General features: G+C 37.6%; 2 protein-coding genes and 1 pseudogene across 2 annotated transcripts; 1 reads left to right on the forward strand and 2 right to left on the reverse strand.

Moving 5' to 3' along the window:
• The first annotated feature begins 1,138 nt into the window (after positions 1–1,138).
• LOC147569813 (pyruvate kinase 1, cytosolic pseudogene) lies at positions 1,139–7,603 on the forward strand (annotated as a pseudogene).
• Positions 7,604–8,293: 690 nt separating this feature from the next.
• Positions 8,294–10,136, reverse strand: LOC147569814 (protein neprosin-like). The gene is made up of 7 exons (XM_086663460.1): positions 9,993–10,136; positions 9,760–9,846; positions 9,393–9,584; positions 9,093–9,260; positions 8,949–9,002; positions 8,700–8,846; positions 8,294–8,622 (listed from the first exon to the last, which is right to left on the reverse strand). Exons 1-7 carry the CDS (start codon positions 10,134–10,136, stop codon positions 8,593–8,595), a joined length of 822 nt encoding a protein of 273 aa, XP_086519586.1. The 3' UTR covers positions 8,294–8,592.
• A 4,344-nt stretch (positions 10,137–14,480) lies between these two features.
• Positions 14,481–17,444, reverse strand: LOC147569815 (phospholipid hydroperoxide glutathione peroxidase). Its single transcript, XM_086656335.1, has 2 exons — positions 16,957–17,444; positions 14,481–15,094 (listed from the first exon to the last, which is right to left on the reverse strand). Exons 1-2 carry the CDS (start codon positions 17,218–17,220, stop codon positions 14,852–14,854), a joined length of 507 nt encoding a protein of 168 aa, XP_086512461.1. The 5' UTR covers positions 17,221–17,444; the 3' UTR covers positions 14,481–14,851.
• Positions 17,445–18,380: the final 936 nt, after the last annotated feature.

Below are 18,380 nucleotides of genomic sequence, written 5' to 3' on the forward strand. Positions count from 1 at the left end.
GATAATAAACCCTATGTTATTTCTCATAACCTTCTGATCCTCAAAAAATTGCATACAAATACCAATATAACAACTTTTGAGATGAATGATGAAACCTTCACAGTTGAATTGAGAAACATTCCAAAATGTTTACAATTTGAGGCAGACCTTCACCATATTGCCTCTAGGAGAGGTGATAAAACTCAAATGATCCAAACTAGTTAAAGACAAAATCAAATTTGAGATTAACCTTAATGTTAAGCAACCACTGCAAATTGGTACCATGGCTCAAAAGTGCAGGGTAGATTTCAAAAACGGTTTGATTTCTACTACACACCATTTCCGATTTCTCTCTATAAGACATGTCGAATTTTGGATCGGTCACCTTTCAAATTTAAAGAACGTACAGTTACACCGCTAGAAGCAGAGAATCAGACAAAAAATCAGGACCCATGCAACTAATAAGAAACACGAGCGGAGAATATGATGCATACTGATGAGAAGGTGGAAACGAATGGGCCTGCAACTCAAGAGGCTACAAGTTGCAGTTAAGTCTCTTTAGTTGCATCTATAGTACCACGAGTTTTTTTTTTCTCGTTGAAGGAGTACCACGGGTCTTGGTCGGGGACATTAATTCTATCTTGGATGTCAATGAGAAAATAGGGGGGATTACGTCAACTGTTAGAGAATTTCAACCCATTAGTCATAGGATTCAGAACTCTTTACTTGGAATAACATGAGAGGGGGTCCCAACAATATCCAAGAATCGAATCGGAATTTGTGGTTCCCTGAATCCCGATACCCAATTCACCATCTAGCTCTTGTTGCCTCTGCCCATAAACCCTTATTAGTGCACATAAAGGCTGGCTAGAAGACCCTCAAATGTAAAGTGGAAATCCACAAAGTTTGGGAACTCCCAATGAGGACCCACCTCAACAAGTCAACAGTGTGTTAACTATAAAACTATCACAAGTTAGATTATTGCTAGACAAGTGGAATAAGAATTACTTCAACTCTCTTCATACTCTCTTTAAAATCTGTGGGGGAGAGAATTTTGTTTTCTTCTTCTTGTTCGGCAGCGGCTGATCTTCTCCGATTGGATCCAGGGAACTCCCGGTGAACGAATCAAGTCTGAACTGTAAATCTTAGTTTTTCGAAAATGCATATAACACACTTGCTCCTCGAAGAGCCTATCAGGATGGCTTCCATCCTTGAACCTTCAAAAGCTAACTTTTACTCTTCAATGATAAGAATCGTCGGAACACTAGGTGCAAAATTGAGATCTGTCGAGGTTATTTCAGGATGTCTCAAGGCTGGGATATCTGGTGCGCGGTTAGATACCGTTGGAGCAGAATTGCGAGTTGTTAACAAGAGTGAGGGACCAATTTTGCTTAAAGCTGATGGCTTTGTCAATCTGACTCCGGATCAAGATAAAGAAGCAAGTTCAGAAAGATTACCCATCAATTTTGATGGACTAGCTAAGGCAGAGAAGAAAGGGGACACCAGTTTGTTTGCCAACATTGACTGACAAAGATAAAGAAAACATAAGCACATGGGGCGTTAAAAACAATATCGACTTCCTCTCCCTATCGTATACGCGGCATGCAGAAGATGCTCGACAAGCTCTCGAGTTTCTCCCAAAATTAGGTGACTTGAGTCAAACTCAAATTTTCGCGAAGATTGAAAGTGTTGAGGTATTAACTCACTTCGACGAGATTCTCCATGAAGCAGATGGAATTATCCTTTCTCGAGGAAACCTTGGCATAGATCTCCGAGGTCCCACTCGAGAAGGTTTTCTTAGTTCAAAAGGCTGCAGTTTACAAGTGTAACATGACCGGAAAACCTGCAGTCATTACACGTGTGGTCGACAGTATGACTGACAACCTGAGACCAATTCGTGCTGAGGCAACTGATGTTGCTAATGCCGTGTTATTGGTACTGATGCTATTCTTCTTGGAGCCGAGACCTTTAGAGGATTGTACCCTGTTGGTAAAATTTGTGTTGAGGCTGAAAAGGTTTGCAATCAAGATTTATATTTCGAGAATCTATGACATATGTCGGAGAACCCATGACTCACTTGGAATCTATTGCTTCGTCAGCAGGTCGAGCTGCAATTAAAGTGAAGGCATCCGTAATTATTGTCTTCACCTCCTCTGGAAGGGCTGTGTGAGAGATAGAGGATAAGAGGAAGATGCAGCTGATAAAAGAGTTGGAGAAGATGAAGTTAACTACCATAACTAACATACGGATAGAGGCACACTCGGCTATAATTGAAGGCACTCTTATTTTACCACAAGGCACTCGTGTTAAGGGCGCTCTTATCTAGGCTGTTAATATAAACTAACTATTCCATTAGTTAGTTAATGTTAGTTAGTTCTCTCTCTCTAATACTGTTTAATCTCTCTCTCTCTCTCTAAAGACTATATAAGGATATCATATACATTGTAATTGTACTTTTGGAATAACCTAGCTAATAAGATTGATATTCGATTAGTTCAACTTCTTACATGGTATCAGAGCAAAAAACCCTAAAATTGATTTTCGAAGAGCAAACCGAAATCAAGAACAAGGAAGAAAGCTGATCTTCTGTCATCAAGGAATCAGAGATACAGTCTTTATCATCATCATTAAACTTCAAGCAATCAAAGATGAATTCAAATCAAAATCAGGTATCTTACAATCCAAATCTTATGAATTTAATATCTGCGAGATTAGATGGATCGAACTTTCTTGTTTGGAAAGATCAAGTTGAAAATGCCTTAATTGGCAATGACCTAGTGTGCTACATCGATGGCACCTATAGTGAACCCTCTCAATTGATTGTAGAGGAAGGAAGAGATATAGCAAACCCAGCTTACCTTCAATGGCGAAAAACCGATAGCTTTGTGAAATCATGCATCAAAGCCACAATTACACATTCTATAGCATCTGATATTCTAGGGTTAAAGACTTCTAGGGAGATATGGTGCTACTTAGAAACAGTATTTCTTCAAGAATTTGAAGCACAGAAGTCTTCTTTGAGAAATAAAATTCAAAATATAAAGAAAGGATCGATTCCCATATCTGAATACTTGAGTAAAATCAAAAATATTGCTGATTCTCTTGTAGCTGTGAATGATAAAGTGAGTGAAAGTGAGTCAATAAGAATAGTTCTTCAAGGTTTAGGAAGAGAATACTCTCAATTTGTTATTACCATACAAAATAGAGATAGTAATCTGAGTTTTGGTGAATTAAGAAGCAGATTGATCCATCATGAACAATGGTTGAAGGAGCAAGAATCAAATAATGATTCAAGTGAGCTATACTTTGTCAAGAAAGTACAGAATAGAAATAGCTCAAGATCATCATCTATGAGGCCTTCTAATCAGACCCAAATTCTTGAAAATGGTCAAAAGACACCATTCAGACCCAATTTAAGGGTTTCCTCTCAAAATAGGAATAATTTTTTTGATTTCACCACAGTACCTTGTGGGATATGCTATAAGTGGGGACATACAGCCAGACAATGCAGGCTTAGGTTTAAGGACTTCTCCTCAGAAGCTTCAAGATCAGCAAGTAGGAATTTTGCAAATTTACATCTTCAAGAAATTGAAGATGAAGAAGAAGAGGAAGAAGAAGAGGAATCTGACCCTCTTGAACTAGAAGATGAGCAAGCTCACTTTGGTGCTGAGGAAGAAATTGAGAGTGAGTCACAAGAAAGCAGCTATATCTCTATAAACAATAAAGATAAGAGATGGATAGCTGATACAGGAGCAACAAGCCATATGACACATTCTCAAGAAGTTTTAGAACATATTACTCCTTATCAAGGAAAGAATGGTGTTCTTATAGGAGATGAAAAGTGTTTACATATTGCTAGTACAGACAAGCAAGTTTAGCTACTGGTTCACACACATTTCATCTCAAGAAGGTGCTTCATGTTCCAACAATTCAAAAGAATCTCTTGTCTATCTCAAAATTTACAAAAGAGAACTTTTGCAGTGTTGAATTTCTCCCATGGGGTTTCTTAATAAGAGATTTATGGTCCAAGGATGTCTTGGGAGAAGGACCAATGGTAAACAATCTTTACAGTATTGATTTTCAGATGGACCCTTATGTCACACCTAAAGAAGACACAGAAATGGCCTATTTGGCTAGAGGAACAGCTGAAACATGGCATAATAGGTTAGGCCATGCATCTCAAGAGGTCATTTTACTTCTAGAAAGGGAGAAGAGGATTAGGATAACATCTAAGAACTTCAAAGATGTCTGTTCATCATGTCAATTAGGGAAGAGTCAGAGACTTCCTTTCTCTACATCACTAAGTTCAACCACAGCTCCTCTTCAGTTGGTACACTGTGACATTTGGGAGCCATCACCTGTCACTACTAAGACAGGAATTAGATATTATATACTCTTTCTTGATGACTATAGTAGATTTTTTTGGATTTACCCTATGAAGCTAAGGTCAGAGAGCTTGAAATGCTTTCAACACTTCCAGACACAAAATGAAAGACTTTTTTCTTTATCTATCAAGTGCTTTCAAAGTGATGGTGCTCCTGAACTCAGTAAAGGGGACTTCTATGCTCATCTTATGTCATGTGGAATTACCTTTAGAAGTTCTTGTCCCTACACTCCTGAACAAAATGGGAGAGCAGAAAGGAAGAACAGACAGATAACCTCTGTGGGAAATACACTGCTGTTTCAGGCTTCTATGCCTAAGGAGTTTTGGTTCCATGCTTATTCTGCTGCCACATATATCATAAATAGGACTCCAAGTAAGCTTCTCTCATATAAAACTCCTTATGAAATGTTATTTGATAAAAGTCCAGACTATGCTATGATAAAAGTGTTTGGTTCTCTATGTTATCCTTACTTAGGAAACATTAAGCCTGACAAGTTAAGTCCTAAGTCTTCAAGGTGTGTTTTTATTGGGTATAGCCCAACACACAAGGGATATAAGTGCTTAGACATTGAGACAGGTAGAGAGTACATATCCAGGCATGTTATCTTTGATGAGTTTACCTTTCCTTTTGAAATAGACAAGTCCCTTTCAAGTTCAAAATCACAGAAAGAGTCAAATTCTCCTTATCAAGCATTACAGCTTCCACCTCTTCCAATCAATGTTGATATGTCTGTTCCTTCATATCACTCCACATACTCTTTAGATGATCAAGTATACCCTTCACCTACTGTATCATCATCAGAACACATATCTCCTGCAATAGATGACCAGGGTTCATCTCCTACTGGTTCACCTTCTCAAGAAAGTTCTGGCTTAAGAGAAGAGGAGGATCCAAGACCCAATATCACTAAACACCCTATGCAGACAAGACTCAAGAGTGGAATTGTTAAACCCAAGACCATTCCTAACCATGTAGCTCATTTCTCAGTACCTCATGCTCTTCCTACTGTGAACACTCACTCTTCCTCATCTATAGCAGAACCAAAAAGCTATAAAACTGCAATTAAAGACCCAAAATGGAAACAGGCCATGGAAGGGGAATTTCAAGCTCTTCTCAAAAATGGAACATGGTCACTCATACCAAGAACCACCCATATGAATGTCCTTGGGTGTAAATGGGTATTCAAGGTTAAATGTCACTCAGATGGGTCTCTCCAAAGGTACAAGGCTAGGCTTGTAGCTCAAGGGTATAATCAGCAAGAGGGCATTGACTATATGGAGACATTTAGCCCAGTTGTTAAGATACAAACCATTAGAGTTGTTCTCACTTTAGCCATCTCTAGACATTGGCCTATTCAGCAGTTGGATGTCTCAAATGCCTTCCTTCATGGGCATCTTACTGAGACAGTTTATATGAGACAACCACCAGGGTTCTCTGATTCCCAATATCCTGATCATGTGTGTCATCTGCACTAGGCCATCTATGGGCTTAAACAGGCTCCAAGAGCCTGGTTTACAAGATTTGCTACATATCTTCTGAATTGGGGATTTTCCAAAAGTGCTTCAGACACCTCAATGTTTGTGTTTCAATCTGGTGAACAAATGATGGTGCTTTTGCTTTATGTGGATGATATCATCCTCACTGGTACATCAGACTCCTTGCTTGATCAACTGCTTGCTGTCCTGGCCACAGAATTTGCTATGAAGAGGCTTGGACATCTTCATTATTTTCTTGGAATTGAGGTTAGTAGAGAGCCTTCTTCATTGTTTTTAACTCAAACTAAGTATACACTTGAGTTGTTGGAAAAGTCAGGACTCTCTGACTCTAAACCCAGTCTAATACCTATCTCAGCTGGCAAGAAGGTTTCTAAGCTAGATGGTGAGCTTATTGACAATCCTATTTTCTATAGAAGCATGGTTGGGGGTCTGCAATATGCTACTATGACTAGGCCTGACTTGACATATAGTGTCAATTACTTATCACAATTTATGCATGAGCCTAGGACTTCTCACTTAATCCTTCTCAAAAAGGTCCTAAGGTATCTGAAAGGCACCATTGGAGGTGGTATTTTGCTTAAGTCAGGAGATGTTTCTATGTTACAAGCCTTTTCTGACTCTGATTGGGGGGGATGTCCCGATACTAGAAGATCTACAAGTGGGTATTGTGTTTTTCTTGGTTCTTCTTTGGTTTCATGGTCTTCAAAGAAGCAGACAACAGTTTCTAGGTCTTCCACAGAAGCAGAATATAGAGCTCTGTCTCTTGCAACATCTGAGCTCTTATGGATGTCCTATCTACTTGAGGAACTTGGGGTTTCAGTTTCTGTTCCTTTTCGAATTTCCTGTGACAATATGGGGGCCAAATATCTTGCTTCTAATCCAGTATTCCATGCTAGAACCAAACACATTGAGATTGATTACCATTTCATTCGAGATTTGGTTATGAGTTCAACTTTGGAGATTCAATTTGTTTCATCTGAAGCAAATTTGGCTGATATTTTTACAAAGGGTGTTCTCTCCTCTCAATTTGATTTCATTCGAAGCAAACTCATGGTTCTCCCCAATATCGAATCATTCGTTTGAGGGGGGCTGTGAGAGATAGAGGATAAGAGGAAGATGCAGCTGATAAAAGAGTTGGAGAAGATGAAGTTAACTACCATAACTAACATACGGATAGAGGCACACTCGGCTATAATTGAAGGCACTCTTATTTTACCACAAGGCACTCGTGTTAAGGGCGCTCTTATCTAGGCTGTTAATATAAACTAACTATTCCATTAGTTAGTTAATGTTAGTTAGTTCTCTCTCTCTAATACTGTTTAATCTCTCTCTCTCTCTAAAGACTATATAAGGATATCATATACATTGTAATTGTACTTTTGGAATAACCTAGCTAATAAGATTGATATTCGATTAGTTCAACTTCTTACAGGCTGCAAGATTAATCGCAAAGTACAGGTCAACAATGTCTGTGCTATCAGTTGTTGTCTCTCGGCTCAAAATCAATCAACTTCGTTGGAGTTTCACCGGCGCCTTTGAGGCCAGGCAATCACTTGTTGTCAGAGGTCTTTTCCCATGCTTGCAGATCCTAGGCACCCAGCTGAATCAACAAGTGCCACGAACGAGTCAATTTTGAAGGTTGCTTTTGATCACGGCAAAGCTTCCGGGGTTATCAAGTCCCATGACCGAGTACTTGTTTGCCAGAAAGTAGGTGATTCTTCGGTGGTGAAGATCGATCATTGAGCTCAAGGATTAGAAGTTCTCCATGTTATTGTCTGATTTACCTTCCCAAGTGTTCTAAGTTATTCTACTTGTATTTATTTTTGAAACTTCGGTTGAACTAACCTGGAGAAACAATAATTTTGACAATGGATCAAGATCCTCCTAGGCATAGGCTCATACTTTGTTTAGTAAATGGAAGAAACCTATAATCAACATGAACACTATTGGAAAACAAAATCTAGAGACAGCTCCATAAACTTAGGCGATGAGAATTCTAAGTATTTTTTCATGTTGTTGCCTCTGCCAGGAAGGCAAGAAATCACATCAAACCCTAAACCTACTATAGACCACACTATTTCCTGAGTTGTTCACAACACAAATCTCACAACAAGATAATGAGAAACTTATGTTGATCCCTTTCATGAATAAGTTTGAGAGGTAGTTATCGTAGTGTCCGCCAGATGACTGGACACGACTGGTTAGGAAGACTGGACACCAAGAGACATTTTTGAGGAGAAAATTGCTTTCGATATATTATTCTTAAGTTGAGAATTTCTTAATGTAAATTTGTAATAGTAATTAGTATCATTTTTATATATTATATCAATAAATATTTTGTCATTTCCAAAAATAAGATAGTAAGTAGCAAAAAATGTTACTTAAAATTTAAATTAACAAGTGAAATTACTAAGTCCTCCAAAGGTAGTTATATGCTCCAGACCCTTTTTGTACCCATCATATTCCAACTTATATGCATTACAACCCACTTGCTTTACCATATTATCTTCATTGGGGTTTACTTCTTCATATTTCTCATTTACATACTTCATATGCGAGATATAACACGCGTGACTGTAACTTTTAGAATTTGGCCAATTTCCAGCTCCCATCGCAACGCTTTTTTTCATACTTCCAATCTTTACACGTCCACCCCAATGAACATTTGTCGCACCCACTGAAATTAAGGGTAAAAGTGCATTTGGGATGTATCCGACGAATTCATTTTCATATCATATCCACCAATCCTTTGTTTCATTCGACTGCAGAGAGAGAGATATGTATTTTACAATTGGTTGAGGTAAATGTACATGTATGTTTAGGTAAGGCATTTAAATACCTGAAATACATAATTTTGAATTTCAAATTGAACTCCATCTTTAACAGATATATTTGCCACTGGAGAAGATGGAACAATGGAATTGGAAACTTGCACAAAACCATTGCAAAGAACATTATAACAACCTGTGGTTCGACCAGCATCAGTCTGCTCCAAACCCATGCATCAAATTTTCAACTTATCCATTAGAAAATAAAAACAAACTAAACCTCATTGAATAAAATGTGTGTCAATTCTGTTCAAACTTACCGTCCAATATATAAACGACCAAGTCCTATTGTCGCCAAAAAGTTGTGGATTCACCTGATATATTTAAAAAGTTCAAATCCAATATAGCCCACCATCACAAACAACATCGGCATCTTTATATTAAGAGATGAAGTATACACTAACCATCCAACCAGCACGTATTCCGGTGTATTGTTCGTCAGGTCCCGAAATAAGACCAATTTCTGCAGAACTGTATTGATCTTGGGCATATAAAATGGGATTGTACACAATTATGGCTCCTTTGACTCCAAAATAGGTGTCCCCAACCCCTTGGTGCACAACCTCTGCTCTCTAAATATTTTAGTTAAACAAGACATATTACTTAAAGTTAACAACCAATATCAATAAATAAATACTCCTTAATAGTGAAACTACTAATTGATGAATAAAAATTGTAAATGTAGTTGATTGACGAATACTTACAATTTCATCAGAAACATATTCATTAGGTTGAATAGATTTTGCTTTAATTAGGTCTTCTTTGCTTGTCCTTCGAATGGGAACCGATCCTTCAGGACATCCTTCTATTCGACTTCTTAAACTTGATTCCTTACTTTTACTAGTTTTGAAGGAAGTTGCATCTCTCATTCTAATTAGATCTGAACTAGGCTCCATCTGAAAAAGAAATGCATGATACACGTATGGTCAACTTATTTTCACGTTTGGTACAATATATAGATTTATTTCTTTGAGGAAAAAAAAACTTAAAAAGATTTTTAGACCATAGCTAAGTGTAAGCTGGGTGTGAGAACAAACATGATATACTTAAATTGATTGATAATAAATTAACCTGGATTTTGTGATTCTTTAGCAAAGGGTGATCGAATGCAGGTTGCTTGTGAATGTCGACGCAGTCATAAATGTCACCCCATTCACTCTTTCAATATACAAAATAAGAGAAACCTAATGTTAGTTCATACACATAACAATAACAAAAGTTGGATGTAATACTAGTTGTTATTTAATAAATAAAATAGAAACAACTTGTGAAAGGGAGAATAGAAAATGAGTGGAGAAAAGTACATGAATAGTTTTAATGGGGGGTTTGTTCAAACTCTTAAGTTGTGTTTGGAATTCCAAATCTTCTTCTATAGATAAAGTGGCTACATGATGAGGATTCAAAGATAAAACTATAAGTGCCAACACTAACAAGAATTGGATACCCATGTTTGCTTGAAGCCTTGGTTTCATACGGTATAGGTATAATGTATGTGTATGCATACGTACATATATATATATATATATATTTAGTGAGAGAGCTCTAAGAGAATATTTATGGTATTTGTTTGTCGAATCTTTGAAATTTTCTGTTAATTCCTATTATTACGATTTCAAACAAATATTATTAGCACATTTGGAAGATATAGAGATCCTTTACAGATCTACCATTCAAAAAATTTACTAGTTATTAAGAAATTTATGTTTTATTGGTTTTTTAGGCCTTTTTCTATTTGAGAAATATTTTAACACATTTGGAAGATAAGTGAACCGCCCGTGACGCTCCAATGCGCTCCGCTCACACGCCCGCGTCCAGACCCCCCTTATGCTCCAACCCGGGAGCCCTGGGGTTGGGGCTCCCAGTGGGGCTGGGAGCCCCAACCCCACCTTGGACTTGCCCTTAGGGGCGTGCTGTCAAATAGAAACGATTCAGTACTTTGCGGGCGGTTTAAGAACCAATGACACGCGCTAGGATGAAGCCAAGTGCGTGGAAACAACAAAAGCAGTTCAATCGATTTAGCACGACTGAGTACAGCTCGGAACACACTCGGGTAGCCCGAAAGTATCCCGCAACTCATCCACGCCGCCAGATCTACTACCCACCTGCGCGCCACGTGTCCCTTGAAGGCTCTTTACTTCAAATTTAGTCAATTGACTTTGACCCACTTTGATTTGCTCTATTTTGCTCATCCAGACTCCGATTTGACTTCTGTTTTCGCTTACGGGTTCGTCTTGGACTCTACTTTCCATCCGAGCAACAAATTTGATCAAATAATCAGATTACTCTTATCTAAAAAATGACCAAAATGCCCTTCTTATGCCTCTCTTGTTGTTGTCTATTTTTTTAGCTCAATTCCGTAGAAGACACTTGGACAAGAAATACACACAATTCTTCAGAGTAACTGCTCGAAATAGACTAACTAGTCCTAGATAAGAGATTCAGATGAGACATTTTTGTGTCTCATCACTGTCTTTCCCAGTATCCGCTTTTATAACCTCCTTTGACGACACGACGTTTGGCGGAACCAAAGTCAGACATTCCTTACATAAGATGAGCTAAAACACTCATCTTTTGAGTAATCTTGTCAATGCTTAGTTTTTTACGTTCATCACCATTAACGTACTTCTCATTTTGAGGGTCATCCAGAGTGTATTCCTAAAATTGAAAAAGGTGAATTTACTTGATATGTTATAATAGTTTTGGAATTCCAAATATTTTGGGTTGACAAGAAGATACTGTCAGGGGTATTTGTGGCAAGAAAATGCCAACGCGCTGATGTCTAACGGATTAAAAGAGTAAAAAATGAAAAAGGGACTAAAAAATGATGGGGTTGATTTTAGTATTAAATAATCTTTCAACATGAAAAAAAATAAGGAGTAAATCTGTTACTACCTTTTTACTGAAAGGTTTAGGAGTTTCAGTCTCCATTCCAGAACAAGATACAATAGAACCCATATAGGATTTTTTTCAAAAACATCCTCCTAGATGTCTCTCTCTCTCTCTCGAGAGAGAGAGAGAGAGAGAGAGTATATATATGTGAATTGAGTTTGGGTTGTGAAGATTCAGTAATGGCTTCTTCTTGGTTCAAGAGTTATTATTTGATAAGAGAGAGAGAGAGAGAGATCTTGAGTAACACATCCATTTATCGAATGCTTTCCATTACTCGATGTAAGAAAGAGGAAAACAAATAAATTTTGAAAAAATTGAAAAAAGTGAATTTATTTGATATGTTATAATAGTTTTGGAATTCCAAATGTTTTGGGTTGACAAGAAGATACGGTCAGGGGTATTTGTGGCAAGAAAATGCTAACTTACTAATGTCTAACGGATTAAAATACAATGAAAAAGGGACTAAACCGAAAGCTGGTTATCTTTACACGTTAGTTAGGGGGCCATTTTGGCGAGTTGGCCATCTTTGGGTGGGCAAAATGGAATTAACCCTAAGAACTATTTAACACGTTTCTCATCTAGAAGGCTAGAGCGAGAGAGAGAGAGAGAGAGAGAGAGAGAGAGAGAGAGAGAGAGAGAGAGAGACGACAGACGAACAAGAGATAGAACACGAGAGAGGAAATCGATTATCTTAAGGGATTCAAGCCTTCCTTCTTATGGTAATCTATTCTTTCTAAACCCTAAAGATTATTACTGAATATAAAAGTTTGACAATTGACAATTTGAACGTGGATCTCACTTTTTTCTTTTTGTTGAAATAAAGTGGGACCTCACTTGCACAATGCAAGTTGGATGCTCTAAGTTCTGACTCCTTTGTGAAATACAATAACTTATAATAAAAAAAAATGATATTAATTTTCTTTTAACTTAAAAAAAGAAGTTATTGGAGGCAAAGGGGTTGTAGTTAGGGGTGTAGACGAACCGAGCTTTAAACGAGTTGCTCGAGTTTGGCTCGACTATTGCTCATACTCGACTGGAAGATTAACGAGTACGAGCTTAACACGAGTCCAAAATCATACTCGGTTATGTAAACGAGCTAAGCTTGATCAATCTTTAGTGTATCGCGAGCGAGTACATAATTACGTGTTACTATTGAAACTTGTACATGAAATATCAACCATTATTATTGTATGGGATAAATGATTATTGAAGTATTTTGATAATTTATGAAGTTGTTTTAATTTGAAGTATTTTGATAAACAAGCTTAAAACAATGAGAGCTCGAGCTCGAGCTCTTTCAAACTTATAGGAGTCGAACTTGAACAAGTGGACAATTACTCTAACGAGTTCGAGCTCGAGCAAACAGTCAAATACACGAACCGAGCTTGAACATCTTACTACTCGGCTCGGCTCGACTCGAGTACACCCCTAGTTGTAGTTGCACTGGCTGCACCCATCATCATTCCCCTGTACGGTATGTTGGGAAAAACAGGCACTAAGGCGCAGCGGAATATAAAGTTTTTCCCCTTTGTGTTAGTTACGAGGATAATACAGAAGAATATGTGGGAGCATTAAACAAAGAACTGAAAGTAAATAAGACAACGGTTTTTAACGTGGAAAACCTCCTCAATGTGAGAAGTAAAAACCACGGGACTCGTAGTCCAACCAAATCAACTATAATAAGCAAAGTAGTTACAGACTACATCCACCCGAGACTCAGACTCTTCCAAAAGAATCAATCTCAAACACGAAGAAACGCGGAGAAACCCTCACAAGAAAGAACAAAACAGCCCAGAAATTTACAGTCCAAAACGACTCTAAATTCACTAGGATTCCGGACACCAATCAACGATCCCTCCGTAAAAATACTAGATGAATATGTCAAGAACAGTTCTGCCAAATTTCAGCTTAATCAGAGAATAACTCACCGTCGGATTTTCCGAACAACGAAGACTGCGCGTGCTGAAAAAGTTCTGCCCCGCTCTTCTCAGCAACCTCCTTCTCTCCCGTCTTCTCTTGTGCATTTCTAATTGTGTTGCCCCCTTTGGTGCTCCTCAGAACATCTAAATTAGGTTAAGGTAGTATTTATAGACTCCCCCTTAATCCTAATTCCACCGTCATAAGTAACTGACCCAAAGAAACTCGACTCGGACCCGGGTTTGGTTTCCTAATCCAAACCCAACTAGGTTTCCCCACTAGGAGGAAAACCCAACACGGTATGACTTTAGGTTTTGATACTGCATGGCGTATGGTTCAACTTCATCGTCCTGATTTACATCTTCAAAGACGACGACGACAACAACAACAAGATTCTGGTCAAGAGGGTAACAACAATAATAACACAAACAACTCATTAAATCAGTTTCTAGGTTAAGTTAGCGGCAATGATTCAACCCACCACCAGCATATGTGTGGGTTATATGAGAAATCTAGTAATGAGTCGAAGAAAAATGTGTATGCAGAATGTAAACCTTCTTGGCTTCTGCCATTTCCACTCTGATAGAAGATGAGAGATGCTAGTGAAGGAATGTTGGTCTAGAGACGATCTTAAGCCAAGCTGACTCCACATATTCATTAGGTAAAGGGCAGGTGCCCACTGCCCACGTTTAGAATAGGCGATACAATGTTTTTGAATCCAAGGGAAGATGGAATGCCTAGGCAGAAAGAGTAAGGATGAAAGGTGTAATGAGAGTGTAAACCTTTTTCTTCTACACACCACATTTATATTACTACTCCTCAAACACATTTCTCCTCGGAGGTAGTTGGAAAATCGGCCAACAAACACCAGCAGCACCGCCACCTTTTTCGCTACGCCTGTTACTTGATTAAGAACTTTTTACTAGAATTTGGAAGTTCTCAAAACACAAGTAGAAGATATAACAAACTTAGAAAAGGCAACTAGCTGAAGATAAAAGACACTAGTATAATTTCAAGCAGCATAACACTGAAAATTTCCAGTGCATTAGACTCCGTAAGTAATCAGATGTAACAAACTTTAAGGTCTGTAATCAAATAAATACTATTAATACACTTCTTCCACATTATATTTGTAATCAAATCGAAATGGACCGAAGATGATTGATTGACAGAAAACACTTGAAAAAAGATATAAGGATAATTTGGTTATTTGGTTTCTCGTTTCATTCCAAAATAATGAAAAAACACCACATACTGATTAGAGAACCCGTTCCGTTTGTTACTCCACAATTTTCAAGACAGAGACACTATCTAACAGAGAGTTGAAGCTTCGGAAACCCACTCTGATGCGAAAATTTTACACCCATTGTAGCTTTCCATGGTACTCAACACTCTGTTGAACTCTACCATCAGTTGTAATCATCTGCTTCCTCACTTTAGCTGGCTTTGTGTTGTACTTCACCTCGAACTTGTTTGGTAGTTGTCTTCTGTCATTGGTACTTAATAACACTTCTGCCGGGGGTAGGACCTCGTCAAGGAACTCATCTGCAACATCACCGTCTTCATCTATCCGAAGGCGCTTCGTGTACCACATTAAACCCTGAATGTACAAGCATGATACAATATTATCAGAAGAAAATGAAAGGGAATGCTAAGTCAACAAAAATCTTTCGACAGAATGTCATCTAACAGTTCATTTCTCAACATTAGATCATCTAACCGTTCATTCTGAACGCTATGTGGTGGTACAAAATCACCAACAAGATACTATATAGTTCAATAACCTGTAGTATAATGTGCCAGAATATTAGTACGTCCAGCAGTATCTGTTAGGCAAAGCAAGTTATTCATCCGTGTGTCATTTGTCCAAAAGAGTGTTGTTCATTTTAATTTAATGGGTAGATAAGCTAGTGGAAAAAACTACTCTACAAGACAACACAATGATAAAGTTTCTCTCGGTTGGTTGGAATACATTTCTATATTAAAGTTCACCTTGGTATTTAGTGAATATTGACAACCCAAGTAACGGTTTGGTGTTCTCTTTTCACTTTTTTCAGGCTCAAACAAGTAATTCAATTTCTTTTCAGGACGAACTCGAGTCAGTTTAGACCTCGAGTATGATTTTCAGATCTAACTTGAGAGAAAAAAAAAACACCACATACATGTTGTCTGAAGTAAATTTGGCATCATAATCTTTCCCTATTAACAGGGAAAACCAAAGGACATAATGTCTCGCAACTCTGATCCTGTAGATAACCTACTTTATTCCTGGTTGATTGATCTTTAATGGTATTGCTAGGAGATTTAAAACTAAAAACAACTTCAGAACTCAGAAGAATAACCATCCATAACAATATTGAGAGCTTTACTTGGGATCATACAGGGAAAACATCAACTATGCATCTAAACTCATAAAAAAGACGGCAGGGATTACTAGGTTCAGGTGTCTGGGAACGACTGAAGGCTAATAATTACTACGAGACCGACAATATGATATTCAAAGATGTTTGTCAAGGAATCAACTGACAAGAGAAACATTCTAATTCTGGATGAACATCATTTGAGGTGTAAAACCACATAAATAAACGAATCAGCACTCAAGGAGTAGTCATAACAAGAAGTGACTTCATCTTATGAGATTTATAAGATTTCACCAGGCAATAACTAATCGTATCTTCTACACTGTTAGGCTAAAATCCAAGTCTTATACGAGTTCTGCCTGATAACCTAATACACCTCTAGATAATCATTGACCAAATAGACTACGAGATATCGAATATGATGTGCAACCCAATGACTTCATAAATAGAAAAAAAAAACCAACTTTAAGATAAAGGCCACATAATCCAAATTTAGAATTAGCAACTTCAAGAAGACATTATCCCAATTCCTAGATAAGTGATATAGATTACATGATCAAACATATCATTGTCCCTCGGCTTAACAACGAATAGTAAACCAAATCAGTATCTCAAGAGATACTTGAGAATTCATTTTTATTTCGCCACGGTCACATGTAAATTACCCAATCTTGGGTGAAATAGAATGTTGGAAAAAGATTTTCACTAGTAACAAAGTTCAACTTTAAATAACAACTAGTCTCAGTTTGTTGAAAACCCTAGGGCCTTAAAGCAATGTCAATAATAACTATTCCAAAGATACAGTAACATAAAGAGATTAAGAAAAATTAACACAAATAAAAAGCATATAATTGCAAATAAATTCATCAAATCCTAATACCATTAATAAAATATTATTTGGGGGTTCTTAGTAGGGAATTCATCTTGTGAAAACTAATTCACTTTGAGTTTTTGTAATCATTTTATATTGATGATGATCTAATGGAACCAACAGATCGTCCATAATTGAATACAATGTATAATCAAATTTCAAAGACAGATTCACAAAGTTAACCTAAAAAATCTAGAAATAGAAATTAGAGAGAGAGATAAAATGAATTACTTGAACTCCACCATCGGCGTGATTGCAAGGAACAAGTATGGGTCCGAGATTAGGTCGATCGACAACAACTGGAACTTTGACTCCAAACCCTCCTTTAGATGTTCGAATTGGTTCGTCCCCACGATTTAGGTTACGATTGTGTTGATTATGGTGACGATTATTATGAGTTTGATTGTTACTGGGTTCATCTTCATCTTCATTATTATCATGGTGATCGTCCTTTCCAAATCCCAAAATGCCCGCAAGTCTTCTAAAAAATCTCATCTGTGTAGAGAGAGAAAGTGAGAGAGTTGAGTGAGGTATCAGCTCTCTCTCTCTCTGATAAAAAGCAAATTGGTGGTGGGTTTAGGGTTCAGAATTGTCTAATTTTTGGGAGAGTTAGAAGTGGAAGAAGAAGAAGATGAGAAAGAAAGAGGCTAAGGAAGAAAGATGTTCGTTCTCTTCTCCTCCCTCTATGGTACGACAATTTACAAGATATTCTCAAGAGAGTTTTGCCCGCAAATGATGCAGTCATCCGCAAAAAGGAGATGTTTGATCGAGAAGTTCGCGTGAGGAATGGGAAAGCCAATGAAAGAGGAAGCATTTTGATTTTTCTCTAGAAGACGACTAAGACCTTCCATGGCTATGGCAAACAGAAATGGGGAGAGAGGATCACCCTGCCTAATACCCCTGCTCACATTGAAAGTACTGCCCGGACGCCCATTGATGAGAACCGCCATAGAGCTAGTAGAGATGCAGATGCCAACTTTATAATAGCGGTAGCAGATACTATACGAGGGCAACATGCAGAAGAATGTGAAAGCTTAGCGATATTAACTGGTCTCCTATGTGCGATGCAACTTCAATTATCTTATGTGCATTTAGAAAGTGATAATCAGGCAATAATCCAAGCTCTCAATGGCAATGGAGGAAGTCTTCAATGGCAATCTCAAAGTATCATCCGACAGATTAAAGACATCAAGGACAAATTTACAGGAATTATATTCTCACATGTGTCTAGGAATTGTAATACTTATGCAGATGCTTTAGCTAAATGGGGTCGAACTCACGGTCATAAGAAAACTTGGAATGATGTCGCATCTTTTTTTTCTGAATTTTAGTTGGTTTGTAATAGACGCTTTTGTTTAATGGTATTTCTCTTCATCAAAAAAAAAAAAAATCCCTACCAGCCGCGTTTGCCACGTCGCATACTCTTTGGCGGATCCACCACAGCCCACCAATATCTTTTTTTTTTTTTTTTTGTTGAACAGCCCACCAATATCTTTAGTTTAGGGATCCGTCTAACAAGTATTGGGACTTCATCCAAATATTATCTTTTTAACCAATTTTTTCATTTTTAGAGAGTGACTAGGAAATTTATTATAACGAACATTTTATATATTAAAGATATGATAAGCACAATATCTACAGAATCAGATATTGAA

Source organism: Eschscholzia californica, unplaced genomic scaffold, assembly GCF_041429995.1.
Source record: "Eschscholzia californica isolate CP2 unplaced genomic scaffold, dmEscCali1.0.p SCAF_1, whole genome shotgun sequence".
Lineage (NCBI taxonomy): Eukaryota > Viridiplantae > Streptophyta > Magnoliopsida > Ranunculales > Papaveraceae > Eschscholzia > Eschscholzia californica.